General features: G+C 41.5%; 1 protein-coding gene across 11 annotated transcripts; it reads right to left on the reverse strand.

Annotated features, from left to right (window-relative positions):
* Nucleotides 1-3,417: 3,417 nt before the first annotated feature.
* On the reverse strand, nucleotides 3,418-25,637 carry gbgt1l1 (globoside alpha-1,3-N-acetylgalactosaminyltransferase 1, like 1). 11 transcript variants are annotated; one of them, XM_079606802.1, is made up of 6 exons: nucleotides 25,417-25,602; nucleotides 25,061-25,347; nucleotides 14,356-14,497; nucleotides 6,039-6,074; nucleotides 5,574-5,708; nucleotides 3,418-5,073 (listed from the first exon to the last, which is right to left on the reverse strand). In XM_079606802.1, exons 2-6 carry the CDS (start codon nucleotides 25,116-25,118, stop codon nucleotides 4,383-4,385), a joined length of 1,062 nt encoding a protein of 353 aa, XP_079462928.1. In that variant the 5' UTR covers nucleotides 25,119-25,347; nucleotides 25,417-25,602; the 3' UTR covers nucleotides 3,418-4,382. The 11 variants fall into 11 exon arrangements, with proteins under 11 accessions (XP_079462928.1, XP_079462933.1, XP_079462936.1 ...); XM_079606807.1 differs by lacking the exon at nucleotides 25,061-25,347 and having other exon boundaries at nucleotides 25,417-25,596; XM_079606810.1 differs by lacking the exons at nucleotides 14,356-14,497; nucleotides 25,061-25,347 and adding an exon at nucleotides 5,821-5,844 and having other exon boundaries at nucleotides 25,417-25,506.
* Between the last annotated feature and the right edge of the window lie 916 nt (nucleotides 25,638-26,553).

Below are 26,553 nucleotides of genomic sequence, written 5' to 3' on the forward strand. Positions count from 1 at the left end.
AAAGTTTGTTGGATAAGCATTAAGTTGGACAGAGACTAGGCCTAATCCCTCTCTGCCCTGTCCGAACTGAGTTGCTGACCAGTTTCTTTACGAAATTTCGAGCGGTGAGCGGAGGACAGGACATTTCAAGGGAGAGCGGAGGACTCGTTCGGGGCTGCTGGCGGAAATTCACCCACGCCCTCACGGAGGACTGATTCATCGGGCATCGTCGATTCGAGATTGTTCCATTCTGATTTTTGTTTCGGTTGAAGACAATTATTCGGGACCTAAGTTGGACTGCCATCGCGCATTACACATGCAGATGAGCAGCTCATGGCAATTGTTGAATGTAGGCTACTGCTTGAAGTTCCCTTTCGAACGGTCACTTCGTATTGCGTAGCTATACGTAGTGGGGAAACTCCTTTTCCTCGATTTACTGAAGCTAAAAATGTAAAACGCATTTTGCAGCTGCACAGCTAGCACAGTGAGTGTCTGGCTCACTCATTGGCTGTGCTGCGGCAACTGCACATCCAATGGCGCTGGTGCCTCTGCCCTCGCTGGACGCGCTTCCTCCGCCTCCGGTAAGGCTGCTTCAGCCCTGCACACGATGTCTGTGTTGTAGGCTTTCCAGGCCAAACTCCTCCAGTCGATGGACGAGGCTGGCCCGGATCCCGAGGCCTTCCGAGACCTCCGAAACGCCACGGACCTAGCCTTGTGTGCTACCAAGGCTACAGCGCAGGTTAGAGAGCCTGCGCATCATGGTGAATCATGACTGTCTACGGACCCTGATTCCCTAGCGGGCTCAGGACTGGTACCAAGAGAGTGTGACCATGGGAGTAGTTTCCAGGAGGAAAGTAATTTTTACAGACGCATACAACCAAGGTTGGGGAGCGCTGCACGAGGACAAGCCTGCTTCCGGCCTCTGGACGAGCACGGAACAGAGCTTACATATCAACTGTCTGGGATGCAACAGAGATGCGTTGGCCCATCTCTGGCCCAGCCCCCCTCCTTTATGCGTTTCCCCCCGTTTCAATGATTCCCCAGGACATACTGTAGAACGGGTCAGGGAGAGCGGATGCCCAGTCCTTAATAATAATAATAATAATCCATTACATTTATATAGCGCTTTTCTGAACACTCAAAGCGCTTTACATAGAAGGGGGGAATGTCCTCAACCACCACCAATGTCACACGTCCTTCTAGTGGCCCCGCTCTGGGAATCCAGACCGTGGTTTCCAGAGCTGGTTCAGTTATCGGACAGAGTCCCCTGGCCTATTCCACTGAGGAAAGATCTCCTCACACAGGCAAAAGGGACGATATGGCACCCGCGACCCGACTTATGGGCCCTCCATTCTTGTAGTATTCTTGTAGCTATATCCATTCTTCAGGGAAAGGACCAGACATTACCCTTTACTACTGCTGGGATACCAGGGCTCCTTTAATATTGAGTGTACCCAGCTGGGGTGGGTTACAACAGCAAAACCGATTGTTGGTTTTTCCAACATTTCACAGCCCGTAAATGTAAGGTGAGGAAAGATTGACTTATCAAAGATGTATAGCTACAAAAACTGCCCCCTTCACTGAACAAACATACTGAAGCCTATATTTTGGCCTATGTTAAAATCAAATTATTACATCACTTCAGACACAAAGGGCGAAGGAACAAACAAATATTAATACACAGGATGTGATATTGTCTCTTGTGCAATATCGTCTGATGCATATGGTACACTTAACTGGAAACACTTCAGGAATTTCGAAGTCGTCATCTGATTGGTTGAATTTTATCGGATTTCCGGGGGGCGCGAGTGTCGCGTTTATTTTCGGTCCGCCGGGAAACAAAACGCAGACGTGTGATTGCGGAAGAAAAACTGTTGTGTTTACATGAGTGACAATGAGCATTTATCAAGATCAGCTAAACGTAGGATTCTCAAAAGTAAGTGGGGTTCACGGCATAGACTCTTTAAGAGATGTCCAGGAGTTTTGTTTCAGGCACTTAGTGGAGACTTGTTGCACGCCGGTCTGTTGTTGTGGGGACATTTCCACGCCCCGAAACGTGACGCTGAACGAAACGACATGTCGGTCAAACGGCCTTATGGGCGGGCCTTGGCCAAAGAAAGCTGCTATGAATTCCAGACCTTCAGCCGTCAGTCTGAATGTCTGGCTACGCGAGACTACCCCTATTATCGCACCGTGATTTGTGGAGGGAAAATGTGTTATGCGGTGACGTCACATATGCGACGTGTTGTCTTTCTCGTTATGTCTATTCCAAAACTGCTAGCCAAAGAATCATACAATATACTGTCAAACTCGTTACATGAGAAATTATATAAAAAATTCACAGACAACACAATTCAACACAATTGTTCACATTCATGGCACAATTCAAACGGGATCAGAAAATAATTATTTTCTCTCATTCACTTGCATTGACGCCTTTTCAACCTAGAGGTCCACTTGGAGTTTTACGGATGGGCGGGACTTACCAGCTCTATAGAAGTCTACCGGACTACCCTGCACGTTGAAATATGATGCCAAAGGTAAACCCAGTGTGTTAAAAAGTGACGCCAAGGGGTCCTGGCCAAGCGTCCATCTGTGATGAGTTGGGTCACAAACATGATCCCTGCACGATCTAATCTATAGCGTAATATTAACTCACTGTCATCTATTGTCTGCAACACATTTCTTCTCCCTCTTTGTCTTTCTGTCATTTTCTCCTCTGCTAAAGAAACTCTTAAGCCTATTTAAAGTTCTCGTCTGTACTCCTAACAATTTTGACCTTAAGACATCTTTTAAGGGTTAAGATGCTTTCTGAAATACTTTTTTCTTTACTAGGATTTTTTTATTTAATTTTAAGAGTATATGCCCACATTTCTAAGAATTTTCTTAGAATTTTGTCACTATATAAGAGCTACTATTTGCATTTAATTTTTTTTTATGAATCCTGATCTACAGGATCATAAGATGAGTTGCTAACCTTACCGAGACTATTCGTTTTTGGGCTGAGTGATGTCATTGGGGTTATGAAGTGGGCATCCTCTTTCAAAGGTTTCATCCAGTTAGTTTATTATATACCTATGGGTTGGTATATATGGGTGTATGCATGTGTAGGTCATATAAAAATAAATAAAAATTTTGCTCAGAGAACATCATTATGATAATCGCTAAGTTTCAAACATGTTGTGGAATTAAGAACCCCATTGTACTTTCTTAAAGATGAATATTTCATCCTTCCCCAATTGCATTTGTAAAGGTATAGCCTACTACTTTACAAATTAATTTGTGCACTGAGTTTTTGTGCTCGATGAAAGCATGAAATAACTACATTTACAGTTACAGTGTATTTCAGTTAGTACAGACATGTCCATATTTATGAAATAAATGTATTTTAAATACAATATAATATATTTATTTTTCATAGGGTGCCATAGCGCTGTTTAATTATTTATTCTGATTTAAGTAGACATTCTAAGGTTTTCTGTAACTGCTCAGTAGTTATAAGACATGGACAAATAAGAGGATTGAATTACAGGAGCAGCAAGTTGCAATACAATCTCAGGACTGTACAGTGCACACATATATTGTGGTATATATTGTGGTATTTAATTAATATTGCAGTACAAACTTTGCAAATGCAACACATGTGAAATGTAACAAAGGCAAAATTACAGCTTGTGGGATATTCAATGAATTGGAAATGTTTTCGAAAACATGCTTAAACTTAAATTATGTCTTATTTATCAATTCTAAAATAAACAGTAGGTACATTTTTCATATGCATAACCATTTTTACAAGTGTTACTGTTTGGGTGTATGATAAAGGTAATGTATGTTTTTTGGTAGTTTGAACTTGAAGTAAATGAGACTTGATTGTGTCTTATCCACTGGATAATAAACAAATAGAATATTAAATGAAGTTTGTTTAAAACAAGTGGGGGACAGAAATATCTGCAAATAGACCAAGACAAACTGCAAAAAAGCAAGAATGAATATTTTATGCCATTTTCTTCTCGGGTAAAGGAATGTTGTTTTAAGAATGTTAAGATATTTTCCTGCTAGGAAACTTACAAATGCGATTTGCAATGTAGCCTGAAATATTTTTATTGTCATTACTGATTCACAGCTCACAAGAACCTTAAATTACACACATAGCATCTTTATTAACTTATCAATCAGACATCTGAAAAATATTATTCCACATTATTTTATCAGGATTTAACAAAGGTATTCAACATATTCACTCAAATTCAGAACTAATTTCCCTGTGGAACCGTAATGTGCTTGCCATTTGTTATCTACAAATCGTTCACAATGCTTTGTTTAACCAGTTTGACCAGTTTATGTCTCAAAACTAAGGGATAGGGAAATTATGCTTTTTTGTGAAACATGATGAATAAAACTTGCTAGAAGTTTGGACGAACTTCTGCATAGTTTTTAGCTACGTGAGAGAAGCGAATTATTTTTACTTGGTCTGCACTGATACTGATGTCCCGCCACAGATATTCAGGAGAGAGAAGTTTACTGGGTTTGGTATAAAGGAAATACTTGTTCAAGTGAGACTCCTCGTGCCATATCGCCTCAATGGAGTTTGCAATGTCAATGTTCAGCTGTTCCCAGCAAGTTTTGGTGAGATGATGTACATCAGCCAATGAGCCACCAAATGCAGCAGCCGTGTAATAATAATCACCTTCCCCAGCTGGAATGAATGCTTGAGACTCTGGTCTACGCTCATATGAGAATTGATCTCTTGGATAATCAAAGAACCAAGGATGTATCACACCGACCAGACGACCCAAAGACTCCGCCCCCCAGCGGCCATAGAACTTTGCATCCACGTCCAGGCAGAAAATATAGTCAGCTTCATTGGCCAGTTCGTTCTTTATTAGTTTTTCTATTATTTCCATCCTGCCCATACTTATGTCCTGCCATCTGTCCAAACTCGGAACCCTCCGAACAGTCAAATGATGATTTTCACCCATCTTTACTTCAGGAACTGCTTCTGGTTGATCCGTAAACAAGTAGTAATGCACTCGAAATCCAACAAAGTAATGCTCCTCCGCTGACTCCAGAAAATCTTTGAGGAAACGTGTGTATCTGAAAAACATAAATTGTATGCGTGTACCGGTACGCTTTTCAACTTTTATCAATTTATAATAATAGAAACATTTCTTCAGTATCAAATCAGCATATTAGAATGATTTCTGTTTGACCACGTGACGCTGAAGACTGGAGTAATGGCTGCTGAAAAAAAATCAGACATCTCAAATATACATCTCTCTGATTCTGCCTCACAAAAATGCAGTATCAGAGATATAGATTTGACGCTTTGTGTGAAGATCAAATGGCGTTTAGTTGTGGCTATGTAATGCAATCATGCTCCAAACAAAGTGAACAAGTTTTACAACGGTGATGTAAATTTGGTCCTGTTGTTGTAATAGGAAGCCAGCATGAGAATGTGAATATGAGGTGTGATTTGACCCAAAATACTTCCATACCAAAATCTAAAGACATCACAAAGTCACCCAAGAATATTGATAAATAATAGACAGAGAGAAAAAGAGTTATTTTGAGAGTTTGAGAAGTAACTTTATTACTTTCCCAAAGCGAAGACAGTGGTCGCTATAGTGATGTTTTGTTGTTTGAAGATGGAGTCAATCAGTATGGAGTCAAAGGTTCCCTCCCAAACAACTGGGGCTAACCATGGTGTCATAGAGACAATGTCTGTCCCACTGTGTATTAAACAAACAAACAAACAGACAAACAAACAAACACACACACACTTTTATGTATAAGTTGAAGAGAGAACTAATTTATGACTGTATGCATTGAGTATATACTTACCCTAATTCGTCAGTTTGTTGATTTCTACACACACACACACACACACACACACACACACACACACACACACACACACACACACACACACACACACACACACACACACACACACACACACACACACACACACACACACACACACACACACACACACACACACACACACAAATTATTGTTTTATTTAGACTGAAAACGTAACGTACAGTAGGCTAACTTACCTAAACCAACTGGAAGTGTAACTCAATAAAATGAGCCTGTGAGAGAAGACATAATCACATAAGCAAAGATATTTTGGAAATGTGTGTAGACACCCTCACAATCTTTTTAGTAGAAGTTTTAAGTATAGGTTTTAAGATTGTCCCTCAATGGTGGAGGTAGGTGCTGAACCTTCAAAAATGTAGTTTGTCAACCTCAGGGGCTCAAAGTAAATACTAGCCTATATGCACAGCTCCTATTTCATCTTAAATTGTGAAAGAAGGAAATCTATATAAAACATTTTTTTACAGAGAAATAAAAGTAACATAAATTATGCTTCAGACTGGTCAGCTAATCAAACAGGACAAGCTCTTTTAAAAATGACTTCCATTCCATTGTGGTGTCGTCTTTAGATGTTGTGTTTAACAATATAATATAAAACACAATTTAAGCCTTTAAAACTTTTACATTTTTGGCACATTCCATGAATATTGTACACTTGAGTCCATTTATAACTACATAAAATTACACATAATATTTCAGATGAAATTATTTATAGACTACATACATACATGACAGTGGGCATGGAAAATGACCCACTAGCTCAACAGTAGTAGAAAACATACTCGGTTACCTAACGTAACCTCGGTTCTCTCTAGAAGAGGTTCTCTCGTACTGCGTAAAATTATGCACCGGGTAAAGTCATCTTTGCTCGAGATATGAAGCCAAAATTTATCCTTCAATTTGTATATATTGTCAACGCAGTGCAGCAGCAGGCAGACCTAGAGCGGGCTGTCTTGCGCGCTCATTGGCTGCCTCGCGGCAACTGCAGCAGCCTTCCACTGAGCTGGGCGTGACGTCAGGCCCTCACGCGTCATAGCCCGCCAAAATGGGGGTTGCTTAGCGTATAAAAGGACGGCTCGGGCTGCTTACCTCTGTTTTTCATCGCCTGAAGCGAAATGAGCTCGGGGCGCGAAACGGCAGGGAGCGCAGTACTCGTTCCCTCTTCTAGAGAGAACCAAGGTTACGTTAGGTAACTGAGTACGTTCTCTTACGAGAGGTTCTCTCGTACTGCGTAATGTAAAATTAAAATTAAAATTCACTACATGAATCCCAGGGGGGAACGCCCCAGGGGACACAGATAAGTGAGAAACAAGCGGCCAACAGAGTGGGCTTACACATGTACTGCTATTATTATTTCACTCATCCAAGATGGCGCTCGTAAAGCGAGTGTGTGTTCATGTTCATGTTCAGCTCATGTTTGAGCTGGCAGTATTCTCTCCGCAGGGGATTTGATCCTCCAGAGAAACCAAGCAAAAGTGACCGAAGTGCCTGTTTAGTATTACAACAACGAGAAAGCTTACGTTATCGTCAGTATGGAAGATATTAAAAAAACTCTGGCCTCAATCCAACTAGAGGTCGGCAAAATCGCAACGCAACAAACGGAGATCCTGCAGCTCAAGAAACAGGTGAATCTACTACAAGCTCAGGTGAGCGGCTATAAAATTAAACTAAAGAAGAAAGACGATCAGATCAAAGAATTGGAAAAGAGACTGGATGATGTAGAGCAATATTACCGTATGGATGATCTGATTATCTCTGGATTGAAAACATGACACCGTGCCTATTCCAAAGTTGCTGCGGGAAACAATGCTGATGACACAACTGCTGAGACGGAGACCCTGGAATTCCAAATATCCAATTTCTCGGTAGTAAGGAATATTGCTTATGCAGCGCGGCAATTGAAAAAGGCTAAAAAGATCAAAGCGACCTGGTCTCGGAATGGTAAAGTTTATATCCGAACGATTGGAGAAACACCAGAAGAGGAAAGAGCAGTGATGGTGAAGGAAATGGACGAATTGAACTTGTACAAATGAGGATTAGAGTTGAGTCACAATATGAGCTGTGGATGTGCGGACCTACTACTTTTTATTTTAATTTTTTTGTGCCGTTGATTATGGACGATGATTATCTAATTCTCTGGGACAGATGGAATATTCAGTTAACTCTGGTTATTAGTCTTGTTGAAGTAGGAGGCCTTCTCAACCAGGGGACAGCCAGTTTTTTTCACGTGAGTTTGTGTCGATTCTCTTGCCACTTTAATTTCTATGGCTTCTATTGACTTGCCCATCTTTGATGATAACTCTTTCATTTTTAACCCATTTGAGCAGAATATAGACAGTTGTGGTATCTATGATAGTTTCTTTAATCCTGATGTAAATCAACCTAATTTAAATTTAGCAAAACTGTCTTGTAATTATTACTCTGAAGGGCAAGTAAACTCATTGCATCAAACCTTAAACCTTTCTAAAAAATCTTTTTTCTACTTTCCATTGGAATATTCGTAGTATGTCTAAAAATCATGATGAATTGAGTATCTTCCTGTCTACCTTAAGTTTTTCCTTCTCAGTCTTGGCCTTTTCTGAGAATTGGCTGACTGATGATGTATTTTCTTTATTCCCCCTACCTAATTATGTATAATTTCATTCTTGTAGAAAAAATAAAAGAGGAGGGGGTGTCTCTCTATATGTTTTGAATTCGTTTGATGCTGGTGTTAGAGATAATCTTAGTATAGAATTTGATACCACTAACACAGAGTCTATATTTATTGAAAATCCATCTTGTCAGCAATTCAATGGTAAGAGCATTCTGATCGGATGCATCTATATACCACCAGATTCAGACCATAATACATTTATCGATGCATTTCAATCAACACGAGTTAATAACTAAAGAAAGCAAATTATGTTTCTTACTTGGTGACTATAATATTAATCTACTTAAATGTGATTCAACACAAACAGTTGATTTCTTAAATGCACTACATTCTTTTAATTTTTTTCCTCTTATTACTAAACCGTCTAGAATCACTTCCTCATCTGCTACTCTTATTGATAATATTTTGTTTAATTCTTATAATTTTGAGGTCACTTCAGGCCTCCTGATGTGTGATGTCTCTGACTGTCTTCCAGTTTATCCAATCCTGCCAACTAATGTCTAGCTATCCTAAGAATGGGCCAAAAAGATATCGTAAATTCTCTAGAAATAGTATTGATCATTTTAAGTCTGCCATTGGCAATATCATATGGGATGAGGTACTTGTGTCACAAGACGTTAATAGTGCATACAGTTTATTCTTAAAGTTTTTTAATAAGGCCTTAGATTTATCATTTCCGTTGAGGAGTACAAAATCCAGAAATAAATACTCTAAAGGAAAGCCGTGGATGTCTGATGAATTAAAAAAGCTTTCCCGGAAAAAAAAAACTTTATAGGAGGTTTATTTTTAACCCTTCTTCAATTAATATTGAAACTTTTAAGAAATGTAAAAACCACTTCACATCTTTAGTAAGAAAAGCAAAGAAAGCATATTATTCAAATCAATTTGCACAAGCTTCTAAAAACATTAAGACAACATGGCACCTCATTAATCACTTCCTGAACCGTACTAAATCCCCATTTACTGCCCCTGTAGTAATGAACAGTAAGAAAGGGGTTCTCTCTAACCCTGTTGATATTGCTAATGGCTTTAATGATTTTTTTTTTATATCGGTTGGTTCTGAACTAGCATCTAGCATTAATGGTTCGGATATACATCCTTGTTCTTTAATCAAAGGTCAATATCCTCCATTATGTAATTTTGACCAACTGTTTAAGAGGTTCGTAATATTATTTTATCACTTAAAAATGCAGCCCATGGTCATGATGGAATTTTAAAGTGTTCTTATTAAAGAGACAATTGACTATATTCTTAAACCTCTTACTCATATTCTGTGGCTGTCTCTGAAAACTGGAATTGTCCCTCGGGATTTGAAAGTTGCTAGGGTTATACCAATTTTTAAATCCGGGGATTCCAAGGAATTTGGTAATTATAGGCCAATATCAATTCTCCCGTGTATATCGAAAATCTTGGAAAGACTTGTCTTTCCATAAACCATACAGTTTATATGGAGGCGTTCTCTGTGTCTGACCAGAGGCCAAAGACCGGTCTGCCCTCGAAAATACCGCCCCACACCTGGAGGCGTCCGTCGAGATAAATTTTCGGTACGAGAATTCTACCATTGTCACTCCCTGCTGATACCAGTCGGTCACTATCCAGGGCTGCAGAGCTGAAACGCAGCTCTGAGTCACTCTGATTCGCGAACCACCGGAGGCCCAGGCTCAGTGATGTACACGAGCGATCAGCCAGCGTTGCAGAGGGCGCATACGCAATTGACCCAGCCGGCGCACTGCTGCGGCTGAAGCCATAAAGCCCAGCATTCTCTGAAACGTTTTCAGGGGAAAAACACTGCCTTCCTGGAAAGATGCGGCCAGACGCTGAACACGGCGCGCGCGCTGTTTTGACAAGCGGGCCGTCATCGCCACCGAGTCGAGCTCTATTCCCAGAAAAGAGGTTGACTGACGGGGCAGCAGTGAGCTCTTGGTCCAGTTGACCGTGAGACCCAAGCTTTTCCAGATGACTGAGTAGCACAGTTCCGCCTCTGATTGTGCCAAAATCAGTCAGTCGTCCAAATAGTTCAGGATTCGCATCCCCTGACCCCTCAGGGGAGCGAGAGCCGTGTCCATGCACTTTGTAAATGTATGGGGTGCTAATGACAGGCCGAACGGTAGGACGGTGTACTGATATACCTGACCGTCGAATGGGCTGTGACGGGGATGAATGGCCTGTGACGGGGTATGATCTGGATCAGAAAGTACCCGTCTTTCAAATCGAGATAAATAAATCAGTCCCTCGGGCGAATTTGCACGAGGATTTGTCTGGTCGTGAGCATTTTGAACGGTCTCCTCATGAGAGCTCTGTTCAAACGTCTCAGATCTAGAATGGGTCTGAGCGCCCCGTCCTTCTTGGGTACGAGAAAATAATGGCTGTACAAGCCTGACTCGCTCATAGAAGGATGTACCGGCTCTATTGCCCCCTTGCACAACAGTTTTGCTATTTCTGCGCGAAGTAGGTGTGCTACTTCTGGGTTCATGCTCGTCACGGTCCAGGCTCGAAAGTGTGGGGGGCGGCGAGCGAAGGGGAACGCGAAGCTCGAGGGGAAGGTTCCGGCGAGCGTTCGCGTGTGACGAGCTCCGGGAGTCTCTGGGCACGGCGCTTCTTCCGCGGGCCACTGGAGAGAGCCGGAGCGACAGCTTCGCCGTCAAACATGGCAAGTCAAGCCCGCAGGGTCGACATTGCCAGTCCTTAGCAATGGATGCAGCCACCTGAAGCGAGAGCGAGGGCTGCATGTTCATGGCCCAGGCAGAGAGCGCAGATCACGTGGCGGTCTCCATTGCGGAGCGCGGTTCGGTATGAACCGCAGGAAAATCGAGGCATTTTGTAACAAACGCCTCGCTTTTTTAGCACGCGAGTCGTGGCAGTGAGCTCACGGAGAGATATTGCTTTTCAAAAAGGATACTTCTGTCGCCGGATAGCGTAGCAGGCAAAACAAGACAGCCCGCTCTAGGTCTGCCTGCTGCTGCACTGCGTTGACAATATATACAAATTTAAAGTCCCTGTAAAGTCAAAATTAAGTATGTGTTCTGAGTTTGTCATATCACAGAAAAATGTGTTATTAGCCACCCAGCCAAATTTGAATGATAAAAAAAGCCGGCAAGTACATAAAATAAGCTATCAAAATCTTGAAAAAATGAGCAGTGGTCTCTGCTCTCAAACGCTGGGGGCGTGTCCGCCGGCTGCACTGAAACCTGTCTGACTGACATCCAACTTCTCGAGTGACTTTATGCATGAAAGACTCGGTCTCTTTTGTGGTCGGAACTAAGGGACTGCTTTGTGAACAGATAATAGTTTAAATTACTTGACTAAGGAATCATATTGATCATATAAATAAACAAAAAAAATCACGTTAGAGGGTTGCAGAATTGTGTACTTACTGTGGACTACCTACTATAATTATAACATAAGCACACAAGGCAGCTTACCCTCATTGGTGGGCACGCACTGCCGAGGATGGCACCAGGTGTCGGCGCGACGGGAGGATGACGGCCGAGGCGGGAGATAGTCGGTTCGGCCCCATTCACCAGTAAAGTTTATAAAACTATCCCGTGTAAAAGGATCACTACAGAGGCGGGTTTTGGTGGTGATCCTCAGCTCTCCATCAAGGTGGCTCTTCACAAAATGAATCCACCTCTTCTTGATGTGATCGTTTTTAGGAAATTTGAATAAGGACACCGATCTGTTTCGTACATGATTGCATCCAGATACGCATTTCCGTGACGAAGGCATAGCTAACTAGCAAACTGTAGGCTGTAGTAATAATAGTACTGACAGTAACTCGCGATTGAGCGCCAAACTGATGCGATTGGGCTCTGTTTATATTGTTAGTGAGCGGCCAGCCTCAGGGGCTCCAGTGCGTCATAAAGTAGGGGCGTGTCCAGGAGCTCAGGGGCTCCAGTACGTCATCGAGCCCCCGTTTTAGCCCCGCCCAAAAAATCCGGAAAATAGCAATGGTGAAAAACTGTTTAACGGTCTAACTCCACAATTCAGTACTTCGCAGTTCACAGTCTTTGTAATATGTTTTAGCAATACATTTCTAACATTTATAATGTGTTTAGAATTTTTTTTTTGAATTGCCTTTACAGGGACTTTAAGGATACATTTTGGCTTCATATCTCGAGCAAAGATGACTTTACCCGGTGCGTAATTTTACATTACGCAGTACGAGAGAACCTCTCGTAAGAGAAACAAATGTAATAAATTAAATAAACACTCTGAAAACTTGCTGCTCGTCTGCTATTTTAAACCAATTAAAAAGGGTCTCATCTATCAGCTCCATTAGCACCAATGTCTTTTACTTTCAGCAGGAACCTCTTGGCTTTTAATACCTGGCTTTATAAAGCATATTTGTTTTATTTGACTTTCCTGAATCATTTAACTTAAGAGCATCCACAATTTCCCATTAAACACACCTATGAATGTCTTTTCAAATGTTCCATCATTTGGTCGATTGCTCATATATTTGGTTTCTCAAATACATGTGAGAACATTTGAACATCACATAGGCTTTAAAGTTTCATTGGAACATGAGGGAAGGGAGATAACCTCACTGGCTGTCTGTATGATTACTTATATCTTTGAGAATAACACTTCATGTCTTCTGAGACCTGCATTTAGTAATGAATACTTACTGGTTTTGTGTTTGTTTAGGGAGATCTGAGCTTAAAGGATAATTCCGGTATTTAACACCTTGAGTCTATATTGTAGTTTGTTTTGGATGAACAAGAGTGGTGGACAACATTTTTTTGACAATGGTTCCTCTCTCGAGTTTTTGACTATAAAAGAATTGGCCATGGACCCATTTAACATTGGAGTCAATGTGCATGCCTGAAAATGTCATTAAAACAGCCAATAATGTTCGTTTACAAAACTGTTAAACTCACCGAGTGGTTAATGGTGTTCGTTGATGATTATAAACAATATATCATCGCAATATATGATTCCAATCCGTTTATTTTGCTATTGTGGAACTATTTTTTCAGAACCGTGTAACTTCCGCTCAATATTTGAATCTGAAGCGTTAGCACACTCCCGACCACTTGATGGCGATAACCGATGTTTATGTCTCGCGGGACACTCACGGTCACAGTCGAGTTCAACTTCATATTGCACTGGTCAGTGGTCACGTCTTTCAATATGGTTAGAATTTGTGCGGTCAAAAACTGCGGTAAAGAGCTCTGCTCGCTAGCCTTATGAGAAACGGAACCGAGCAAAAAGACTACATCGACCAAATGTAAACAGCCCCCTTTCCGTTTCCGGTAGCGCATATATATTAACGAGCACTTAGTCCTTCAACAGAATTCAATGGGATTTTACAAAATGACGAATAAAACACGACAGAAACTGTATTTCGCAACACTTTTTGTTTCTGTAACATCAACTAACATCACTAATCACTTGGTGAGTTGCACAGTTTTAAAAACTAATGTTAAAGGTTGTTTTAATGACATTTTCGGACATGCACATTGACTCCAATGTTAAATGGGTCCATGGCCAATTCTTTTATAGTCAAAAACTCGAGAGAGGAACCATTGTCAAAAAAATGTTGTCCACCACTCTTGTTCATCCAAAACAAACTACAATATAGACTCAAGGTGTTAAATACCGGAATTATCCTTTAAACCAGTCTATAGAAAACGCATTTTACCTCAGTGATCAAATAACTAACTATCAAGCTAGCTTATAAAAAGAAAAAAGGCTAAATGCTTTAAGTATTATTTCTAAACGTGTCAAATTGTGTTAGTCACTAATTTCACTACAAAAAAATATGAAAATTACATTTAGTAAATAGAATCAAAACAAGTGTGAGAATATCAGCTACAGATTTCCAAAAAGATTTTACATACCCACTCAGTGATAAGCCAACAAACATGCCCAAAAGGAAGAAATGAACACTCTGACGGAGTCGCATTATTGACGTATCATGCAGCTGGGTCTTGTGTCTGTATTCACTTGATGGATTGAGGTGGAAAAAGAGAGTGAAAATATCTGACAAGAAAAGTTTGTTATGTTACGGGAGCGATTTAAAAAACAAACAAAAGCCTGGCTAAGGTGGGGCTTTACAAACATAGGTATTAAGTACTTAAAACAGCAACAGCCAATGACTGTTCCACATCCTTCAGCACATCCTGCTTTTAAGCATGTTTCTGCATTTATGCAGTATATAGCAAGCGTTGAAATAAAACCGTACAATCGTACAAAGTAGGCACCTGGCTGTCGCAAAGTTTTAGAACTGGTTCTGTGTACTGTATCAATACTAAATTGGCCCATTTTTAATACTTTAAGTGTAAAAGTAGTCAACTTTGAGTACACAACTATTTTACAACTAAGTTTTTCATTTGTACTGCAACTATACTACAAGTGAACTTATAGCTGATAGTTTACTAGTCAAATACTTGTAGCACATTTTTTAGTTCATGAAAGTACACTTTTAAGTATAGCCTACTCTCAAAAAATACTAGTTAGTAATTTCTATTTTTAGAATTTTCTTTAACTGAACATAACATCATACTTAAAGTGCAAAATAATATATAAATAGTAAACTATAAGTATAGCCTATATGTTCCTATAAGGTAGGCTATTATTTTTTTAAACTTGAAAAATATACAGTAGGCTACTTTAAATTTTTCCATTTCATTTTTTTTTTATAGCTTCAGGCATTATTTTTTTAATCAACACTTGAATGTGGACAAATCTCATAAAAACAAAACCCTTTTTTTTTTGTTAAAGACAACGGCCGGATCGGATTCAGAACAACGATCAAACACCGATGGAGTAGATCGAGTCCATCAACAAAGCTTCAAAGTCGCTTTCTCTTCTGGGATCGACATTTCATTCGTTAGGTTAATATTTTTGGCAATTCTGATTTATTGCTGTTTAAGGTTTGATGATCGCGTTATTTTACATTTGCGTAATTGTTTGTTTTATTCGTAATTCGTTTTTTATCCTGAGATTACTCTTTCAGAAGATGGTTAAGAGCGTTAATAGCTCCACCTCGCTAGATCTAGTCCGTTAGAACTATCTGTACAACTTCTCTCACTGTAAGAAAACTGTACTTTAAAGATAAACTGAACTTTGAGATGTATATAAAATCGTACTCGGTTACCTAACGTAACCTCGATTCTCTCTAGAAGAGGGAACGAGTACTGCGTAATGAAATTACACATCGGGTAAAGTCATCTTTGCTCGAGGTATGAAGCCAAAAATGTATCCTTAAATTTGTATATATTGTCAACGCAGTGCAGCAGCAGGCAGACCTAGAGCGGGCTGTCTTGCGCGCTCATTGGCTGCCTCGCGGCAACTGCAGCAGCCTACCACCTACCGCTTCGCGCCCTCACGCGTCAAAGCCCGCCAGAATGGGGGTGGCTTAGCATATACAAGACGGCTCGGGGGCTGCTAACTCTGGTTTTTCATCGCCTGAAGCGAAGTGAGCTCGGGGCGCGACACGGCAGGGAGCGCAGTACTCGTTCCCTCTTCTAGAGAGAACCGAGGTTACGTTAGGTAACCGAGTATGTTCTCTTACGAGAGGTTCTCTCGTACTGCGTAATGAAATTACGCACCGGGAACCCCTTGTCAATGCCGTGTGCACCAAGCATTCACTACATTAATCCCAGGGGGGAACGCCCCGGGGGACACAGATAAGTGAGAAACAGGCGGCCAACAGAGTGATTGTCCACAATCCCGCTTACCGCTGGGCCAAAGAGACCGGCGTGAGAGAGTGGGGTATGAGGAACACAGCACGTTCAGATTCGCTCATGTCGGCGAGCATCAACCAGAGGTGCCTCTCCGTAACCGTGAGTGAGGCCATGCACCTTCCCATAGCCTGGGCTGCGGATTTGGTGGGGCGGAGGGAAAGGTCCGTCGCGCTGCGCAGATCCGTAACGACATCCTGAACCGGGCCCTTCTCGTCCATATGGCGGAGGAGGACGGCCTGGAGGATCTGAAGGACAGCCATAGAGAGCAGGGTGGAAGCTGCCTGTTCAGCGGCGGCGAAAGCGCGGCTGACAAGGGCTGAAGTGGTCCTGCAGGCTTTAGACGGGAGGGCAGACTTTGAGCGCCATTTTGCAGATGGCGGGCAAAGATGCACTGCGACCTCTTCTTCCACTGGGGGAATCCGGCTGTAACCTTTCTCAACGGCTCCGTCCACGTGGGAGAGAGTCGAGGAGGCAGGCGAGCGGAGTCTCGCGGAGAATGTAGCGTTCCACGATTTCAAGAGCTCGGCGTGGAGCTCTGGCAGTAAGGGTGCTGTCCTAGAAGCGGGCGCTAGGCGGCGGCTAGGTAGAAAGCACCCGTCGAGCCGGTTAGGCGTGGGGGCCAACGGCGAAGATCACTCGAGGCCTAGTTGTTCGAGAGCGAGGGCTGCATGTTCATGGCCCAGGCAGAGAGCGCAGATCACGTGGTGGTCTCCGTCGCTGAGCGCGGCTCGGCACGGGAAAATCAAGGCACTTTGCAACAAACACCTTGCTCTTTTAGCACGCGAGTCGTGGCGGCGAGCTCACGGAGAGATCTTAGTTTGAAAAGGATACTTGTCGCCGGATAGCGTAGCAGGCACGGATGGTTGAAGGTGGCGAAGACGGCCGGCTTCCTCAGACGCTTTCCTAAGCTAGCTGGTCGCTGGTTTCGACGGCGGCGGCTTCTCCAGCGTGAGGGCGCGAAGCGTGACGTTACGCCCGGCTCAGTGGTAGGCTGCTGCAGTTGCCGCGAGGCAGCCAATGAGCGTGCAAGACAGCCCGCTCTAGGTCTGCCTGCTGCTGCACTGCGTTGACAATATATACAAATTTAAGGATACATTGTTGGCTTCATATCTCGAGCAAAGATGACTTTACCCGGGGCGTTACGCAGTACGAGAGAACCTCTCGGAAGATAACTTAATCTTACATTTATCGTTGTCTCAACATGACTATTAATGTTATTGTTATTTTCTGACCCCCTGAAATATTAATCACATTTCTAATATGCCATTGGAACATGTACTGACAGATTTGGAGGTGCAGCTTTTTAACTTCTTTGCTAGTACACTTTTAATATCTGTAGTGGAGTAGCCTATTAAGAAAGAATGCAGAACTCAGTTGTCACAAATAACCCACTGAATGTGAATTGATTAAACCAAGTGCATGTTTTTAACAAAACTATAAACAAAACATAAAGACTTTACTTAAACAAAAAACAATCACCGGATGTGACCGCTACTGTAGTTGGTCTACTTGTATATTGTCCATAATAAACAGGCTTCCCCTCTTCAGCTATGAGGAATTGATTGTGGGATATTCATGCTGATGGTTAGTGGCCTTATATTTGCTGTACAGCTGTGTCTGTGTCCTAAACACCACATTTGTTAATATAGTTTTGTTTTTGTTTTTTAGAATGTACCCTACTGTATGTTATGCTCACAAAGCCATTTGATTTTGCTGCGGTGAGTTTGCATCAATTTATGGTTACTTGTAAAGTAAAAAGGACTGTGAGAACACTATAAACAAAATTTAAAAAACGATTAAGATTTTAAATTGCTATCTGTTACCAGTCTGACATAGGCCTACTTATAATCAGGAAGTGGTGGTGCTATAGACATTCCCTCTAACAATTATATAACTACACGTTTGATTAAAACCTCCTACTGTGCATTTCCAACATGCAGGCAATATATAAAAAATAAAGCAATGCATGCCTAAACATTCAAATGTTTGTAACTTCCCACAGTCAAGTCCCACAACTAGTCACCCAGGAACAAAACCCACCAAATCCAGATGACATGGAAGTCACACCTGAGTCAGATGTCATGGAGATCACCAACACCAGAAATCTATGTAGCCTATGTAGAGGGAATGTTTATGTATTGTGTGATTTGTTTGTTTATGTATTTATATTGCACACAGGACTCAGCGGTGATGAGAAACATTCAGCTGGCCTGTGAGTGGGTGGAGGAGAACCAACACCACTTTGCTGGGAAAATTGATCTGCCAATGATCTTAAAGGGGGGGTAAAATACTTAGTTTCAGTCAATCTCATGTTAATCTTGAGTACCTATAGAGTAATAGTGCGTCCTTCATATCTCCAAAAAGTCTTTAGTTTCATCATATTTATAAAATAAAAATACAGCTTTCCGATTCTATCCGGAAAAAGCCGAGGTCCTTGATTCTGGGCGTGGGCGGAGCTATAGAGTCAAGCGGGGATTTCCAGCTCAAGAAATAAATCTGATACCGTTGTACTTACATGAATGGGGTGTTTTATCACTGGGACCGCGCCAGGTTTTAATTGCAACCGGTTTGCAAATCCAGCGACGACCTGGGCCTTGTTAATAAAACATTCGTCACTGAAATGACCAGAACACAAAACCGCACTTGCCACACTCCTTTGCTGTCCCGGAAATACAAACTGCATCCACTGTTCCAGTAACACTGGGTTCTTTGGGAAGCTGAACAAGGTAAACTTTCCCTCACATCCCAAAACACACTTTTTTGGAGACATTCTTGACATCAACCATTCCTATTTAGCGCTGCTAATGATGATTTCCGGTAGTAGCGCGTCGATGAGCGCGGTCTTTCTCTCCTCTGGTCGACGTGTGCGTGAACGCGCTTTTCCGAGAACAATGCTCATATAAGGAGTTCCACTCTGGTCTACGTCATTAGATCTACGATAGAAAAAAAACAGCCGAAACGTGTTGCAACCCGGAAGTATGATTTTCAGCACAGAAATTCTCTGTTATTCGTTCAAAATAACTTTTCAAACTTTGGCCATTATTAGCATGAGAATCCATCTCTTTAACACTGTAAACAACTCTGAATACATGAAACACCATTGTACCCCCCCTTTAAGGATGAAGGAGGATGATGCCTTGTTGTTGTTCATCAGAATTATCAGCCCGAGTCTTTTTTTTTCTTCATCACAGCTGTAGCCTGCCCTAGGGCAAACTAGCTATTTGCAGCCATTAAAATAGCACCGTTTTGTTAGTTATGTTTCTTTTCATTTCTATATTAAGTTAATTTAGACAAATGTTTGGATTTTTTTTAATGACGATCAAGCAGTCCACAGCGAGTTAAACATGTTTGATCCATTTAGCCTCTCAAATCAACACTTTACTTGGCTACAATAAAATCCATAGATATAAAACACATTAAGGCTTAAGACAGCCACAAAGACAGTTAGTTTAAACGTTTATTATAATTTTTTAAAAGCTGAGGCAAACTGCTCTGCTGCTCACAGTCGCAACAGCGCTCGCAAACTAAATGAGCTAGCCTACAATCTAAACTAAATTAAACTAAATTAAATTAAAAACAAACATGCAGATTATCTTACCTCAAAAATCAAGTCTTCACTACAGAACATGGCCATTCTTGTTTGGAATAGTTTCCAACTGACTAATAAAGTCGTTTTCAAACGAAAAACAACAAGACAGCCCCTAACACGGCTAAGAACAGTCTCTTACAGAGCATCGCGAAGAAAAATCACAGCATCCACAGTGGAAGGTTTTAATCCAGTCGTACTTTTTTCTTTAACTATACCAGCTGCGCTGAAGACACGAGCTAGCCTAGTTACTTCTGCTGCTGGCGGGGACACTAAAAACAGACCGAGCCGGTCTCGCGAATCTTGGGTCGTGCCGCCGGGAAACCTGTGCGCGTGCGTGTGTGTGTGTGCGTGAGCAGACTGTCATGTGTAAGTCATATGTCAGTGTGATAGGTTATAAAACGTCTTTCTATGTTTGTTTTTCCATCGTCAACTTCTCATATTTAATTTTAATACATGTCTAAAATAGGCTATAAAAATAAGGAAAAGCCTAAAACAGGCTCGAGGCCCGGCCCGCGTGTGAACTATGACGTGAAAATTGGCCCGAAGCCGGCCCTAGTGGCTTAAATAAGTCGGGGCCTGTCGGCGATAAAGGACGGTAACCAGGGAAACATCCACAAATCCAGGGGAGCAAAGAAACGAATGAGACGAAATAGCGGACAAATCAAATGAAAACCTAAAACAGCGAGGCTACATTAGTCACATTAAATTAAAGTTGTAGGTTGTGTTTGATAGCTGCGCAATACTCACATAGGCCTATCTGCTCGATGATGAATGAGAACACAATGCCCAACAGGTGGTTGGAATTTAAAAGGCTGATTTTCGCGCTTCAGGGCAGTGACGAGTGAGTCGGAGTGACATTATGTAGTCCAGTGGTTGTCCAGACACCCTCGAAACAACCTTAAGCAATGACTCTGAACAGTGGTTTAATGTCAACATTGTGACAACGATGTAACAACCTTCACCACACAACGTAGTTAAAGCAACCTTTTGGCCATGTTGTTAAAACGTTAAAACGTTGTTAGAAGGTCGGGTACGTTGTGCCAACATTCTGTGTTTGCTGGGTGTATGGTATTTTAAGGGCGCGTGCTAGGCCATAATGTAGCGTGTTAACACGCATAGCCTACACTTCTCTAAAATAAACAGACACGCAGCAGTTTTCATTTTTGCAAATCATACATTATTACAAGGAAAAATATTAACACACGAGGGAAATCATTGTTGTGTCCGTGAAGATGTGAAAAAAAATCAATCTAGATTTTAAAAAAAGAAAAATCTAGATTAGGCTACACATTTACCCAAATTATACGCCTGTTTAACCGAAGCTAATTTGGGTGGGTTTCTCCCATCATCCCCAATGTCACTTCCCTGTGTTTTACGGCCCTGACGAGAACGTCAGTCTCTTTGGCTGTGAATCGCTCCTGGCGTGCGCCTGGCAAATCCGCCGTTATAATAACAATCCGCGTTGGACCAAGCGCGCCTGCTCTTAAAGGGAATGTGAGAGGACGCTCTGATTGGTTTATTTTACGTTACGCCCAAACCACACCTATAAAGAAGCTACTTCAGACCAACCCCTTTTAGATTTGCGCCGGGTGCAAGAGGCATTTATCCCGCTGGGCAGGGACGGACTGGGACTAAAAAACGGCCATGGACTTTGACTAGGCCCGGCCCAAAGCAATCGTCATGCGGAAACTCGTCAACAACAATAACGCCTGGCATGAGTGTCACAAGACTTTAATTGAGGCTCATGATACTATACCATCCAAATTATAGCAATAGCACTGATGTTGACTAGATGTTGTGTTAAAAGCATATTAGATTAACTTGAATACTACATATAAATGGAGGTCTCAACACACTGCAGTCATGTGTAAAAAACCTCTAGGCTGTGACTGTCTGACTTGGGGCGCTGAAAGTAATTTAAAGTTGAGCTGGAGTGGGTGTATTTCTCTGCTCTTGGTCTAAGCTCAACCTGAATAAGGTTGTCAGATTCAGAATCCTCTGCAATCTGGCGGAACGCCTGCTCGTTTGGGCTCAGAACTCGTTGCGCTCGCTCAGAGCCGCGCATGTGCCAGGACGCCTGAACGACGGCCCGGACACACTGTCCAGGGACAACGTTCCCCCGGGGGAATGGTCCCTGCACCCACAGTCAGTCCAGTTATTGTGGTGCCGTTTTGGCAGGGCAGAAGTCGACCTATTCGCGTCGAAAGACAACGCCCACTGCCCAAGGTTCTTTTCGAAGAATGAGGACGCTCTGGCCCAGACATGGCCCAGATGCCCGTTATATGCACTCCCTCCGGTCTCAATGTTACCACAGGTAATCAAGAGAATCAGGGAAACGCGTCATTCGGTGCTCCTCATAGCCCCCCGATGGGAGAATCAGACGTGTCAGACTCAGCCCCAGCCCCCACTCAAAGACCTCCTTTCCCAAGGCGGCGGGTCGATTTGGCATCCTCATCCAGAGCGATGGTCTCTGCATGCATGGATAATCAACGGGTACCCGTTGCTCTGCCAGAAGGGGTCGTGAACACGATTACGCAGTCTAGAGCCCCCTCTACCAGGCGGCTTTATGCGTCTAAATGGTCTGTGTTTACTAAATGGTGCTTAGGCTTAGAACTAAGCCTAAAGGCTTAGAACCACAAACTTGCGGAGTTTCGTGGGTGCTTTGCTTCCTTCAAGAGCTGTTGGACATGGGCAGGTCCCCCTCCACGCTCAAAGAACGAGCACGGCCATCGCAGCGTTCGCCGAGTCGACGCGCGGCCAGTCGATAGGAAGGAACGAGCTCATCATCCGCTTCCTTAGAGGAGCCATGAGGATGAATCCCCCACGGCCCCCATCGGTTCCTATTTGGGATCCCCCCTGGGATTCATCTGAATGCTTGGCGCACACGGCGTTGACAAGAGGTTCCCGGTGCGTAATTTTACATTGAAAAAAATATCTTACTCTCGTAAGAGAACGTACTTGGTTACCTAACGTAACCTCGGTTCTCTCTAGAAGAGGGAACGAGTACTGCGCTCCCTGCCGTGTCGCGCTCCGAGCTCATTTCGCTTCAGGCGATGAAAACCAGAGGTAAGCAGCCCGAGCCGTCCTTTTATACGCTAAGCCACCCCCATTTTGACGGGCTATGACGCGTGACGGCAGCAGGCAGGCTGCTGCAGTTGCCGCGAGGCAGCCAATGAGTGCGCAAGACAGCCTGCTCTAAGTCTGCCTGCTGCTGCACTGCGTTGACAATATATAACAATTTAAGGATAAATTTAGGCTTCATATCTCGAGCAAAGATGACTTTACCCGGTGCGTAATTTTACATTACGCAGTACTCGTTCCCTCTTCTAGAGAGAACCGAGGTTACGTTAGGTAACCGAGTACGTTTTCCGGTGTGTTGGTTGTCAAACTCAAACATTTATTTATTTTTAATTATTAAAAAATTCCATTATTTTATATAAAAAACTACTTAATTGTATTTTATTGAGAAAAGTTTGCCTTGTATTTAAGTTTGCTTTGTATATATATTTTTTATTAGATCTGATAGCATTTTAAGCATATGGTCATGTTACAATGTGCCCCTCACAGGTTACAATGTGCCCCACCTATGGGGCATGTTGTCACATTTCACTTCCATTCTTTCAGGGTAAATCAATAAAAAAGTATACACTGTATTAATGAAACAAAACCACATAATTGTACTAGACATGTGGGAAATTAATGTGGATAAAATAATAATACTCTGAACTGAGTAGGTTAACACAAACTGCTAAAGTCAAAAAGCGTTAGGTTGTGCCCCGCTCTCCCCTACATAGATACAAAGTTTCAACAGTTTTTAGAAACACACACATAGTGTGAGCAATGTTTATGTTATGCCGTATGTCAAAAAAACAATACTGACCATGCTGAAAATAATCAATCATAATCATGACAAATATTAGAGAAAAATAAGGCAATATTTTCTATGCCAGCATCTTGCACATCAAAACTCATTTTTTTCCCCATTACGTTTGAACTCGCACTAACATTAACAGGATTGATAGCGCTTCAAGCCCCGCCCACTAGATCCAGCGAGGTGGAGCTTTACTCCACCCATTTAATTCAGTCAATGACAGGAAAAGAGTAGGCTAAAGTAGATTTGAAAATTCAGGTACTCAGAATTAGAAACATATCTGTTTTCTTAAAATCAATATTTTCAAACAATGTAAGTTCATAAGACAGTAGCCTATGTAAAACTGTGAAAAAGTATTTAATAGGCTACTCAATCAAAAGAGTAAGCACAAAAACAATCCAAGTATAGAATTCTTAAGTTTAAAGTTTTTATAAGTTTAAGTATATTTCGATTCAGTTTGAGTACAAATAGGCTATAGCCTATACTAAAGTAGCCTACTAAAGTATTTTCTGTCAGTAGGCAATATAAGTCAAGTAGCCTAGCCTATTAAGTACAATTTTAAGTATATTTCTGAGAAGTGGCCTACATAAAGTATATTTATGAGAAGCAAATAAAAAGTATATTTAAAGTAGGCCTATTTTTTTTTAACACCAATGAAAAACTAATTTATATTCTTAAAAAAAAAAAAAAAAAACTCAGGTAAGGAACATCAGCAACCGGTTCATAATATTAAGCAGGTGTGTAGTAGATGAGAGATAAAGGCTGTTCAGTTTGAGAACAATATTGAGAAAAATGTTGAGATTGATGCACATGACAAGATAGGATCAGTAGGCTATCTTTGTTGCTAAATCACATTATCAATAAATTATTAGCCTAAATTTTGAGTTCTGTGGGCTAGTTTTATTACCATTTTTGTGCTGGATTTTTTTCTGTATAATTTACTAGATTAATGTCACTGTTTTGAATGACAGGTACTAAGAGGAACAATATAAAGTTTACTCTATTGCCACTGCGTTATGTGGGCTAGTTTTAATACCATTTTTGTGCTGGATTTTTTTCTGTATAATTTACTAGATTAATATCACTGTTTTGAATGTCAGGTAGCCTACTAAGAGGAACAATATAAAGTTTACTCTATTGCCACTGCGTTAAGCAACTTTGCGACCAAGATCTATAGCCTACTGATCTAAACATAGGCTACAGGCGTCCTTGCATATCAAAACAATCACAGCACATCGTAAAAAATGACACACATTATTCCTAACGTTAGGTACCTTCGAAGGGCTGAGCTGAGATGCAGTTTCTCTAGAACAATGAACTTACGCGACATCTTAATATTTTCGTGCTGCACAGTTTCTACAACAGTAGCCACCAGCAAACAACTTTCAGTAGACTACCTGAACCGATCTCACTCACAAGATGATGACGTAGGCTATTTTGTGGGACCGGGAACATGCCGATGAGAACTAGCCTAGCCTATATCGTGACTTCAGAATAAGGCATTTTGCTGTAGCCTATAAATGAGTGCTCTTTTGTGGCTGGTAACTCTGAAACTCAGAGTATTGTATGACTTTTATTAACGTTTTTAGTCATACTGGCATCCGAAATCTCTGACATGAAGGTAATAGCTCAAACTGTGATGTGATGTAAAAAGACATCTGGTTTGGCAAATTTGTTCATAAACCTGTCAAGGGGATACAAAAAGGGGATTCAAAAAAGAATTGTAAAATGCTTTCGGTATTGAGACACTTACATTAAATGACACCAACTTCCAGAGGAAATGTAGTCTTTTCTGTCCCTTTTTTGTTCACAATTTCAGTCCATTTGTCCCACTTCAATTTAAGATCTAGAAAACTTGAGGTATTTGTGTAACTGTAACGGTCACCAGCTGGAGTGCCCTTGAGAACCACCAGAGGGCACTCCACATCAGACTATTATCACTCCCTCACAAACTCACTGCCCGGACTCATCATCACTGATCACATTCACCTGTGTCTCATTATCTTGTTTAGCTCATCCCCATATTGGTTCACTGGTTCATATATGCCTAATATGCCATTGGAACATGTAGGGTACTGACAGATTTGGAGGTGCAGCTTTTTAACGTCTTTGCTAGTACACTTTTAATATCTGTAGTGGAGTGTAGTGTTTTGTGGTTAGTCTACAAAATAATCAGACCGAATGTTGCATACAGTGCGTTAATTCACGGGCTCTCTAACTTCGCCCTCGCTTCCAACAACCTGTTGATATCCCTCCGCCTGATATCCATACAGACGTAATGACGTAAACAGTACGTGCAGGTTTACTGATATACTCTGAATATTACATCACTTCTTTTTTTTTTTTTTAACTAATGAACTCAGTTGTGTTGTCTGTAATCAAAACAAAACTCTATGAAGTAGACAAACAGATTGCTTCAGTGTAATAAATCAGTTAAGTGCCTACTCAGAAACAATTTCAGAAGTAGGATATAGAGCTGCCTTTACATACATTCTCAGATTCTGAACAAACTTTTTTTTTTTTTAATTTTTTTTTAGGACACATTCGCTTCACTTAACACTTAACACTTAACACATAACAGTTGTGTCCCCTAGTCCATACCTCCTCTCGTGCATTATGTCCATTTCACAGTCCTACTCAGTCCATGTTATAATAATAATAATAATAATAATACATTTTATTTGGCCGACGCCTTTCTAAATACTCAAGGACATCTTACATATTTCGGAGGGCATAAAAGAAGATGGTACATAGAAATACATTAAATTCATAGTAATACATGTTACAAGTAGGACAAATCCAATTCAAAAAAAGTGCTGAGCGTCAAAAAGAAAGCATAAAAAAGTATCAGGAGGGTTACTATGGCAATGTAATGCTAAAATGTCTAAAG

The sequence above is a fragment of the Phoxinus phoxinus genome, assembly GCF_949152265.1.
Source record: "Phoxinus phoxinus genome assembly, chromosome: 3".
In the NCBI taxonomy this organism is placed as follows: Eukaryota; Metazoa; Chordata; class Actinopteri; order Cypriniformes; family Leuciscidae; genus Phoxinus; species Phoxinus phoxinus.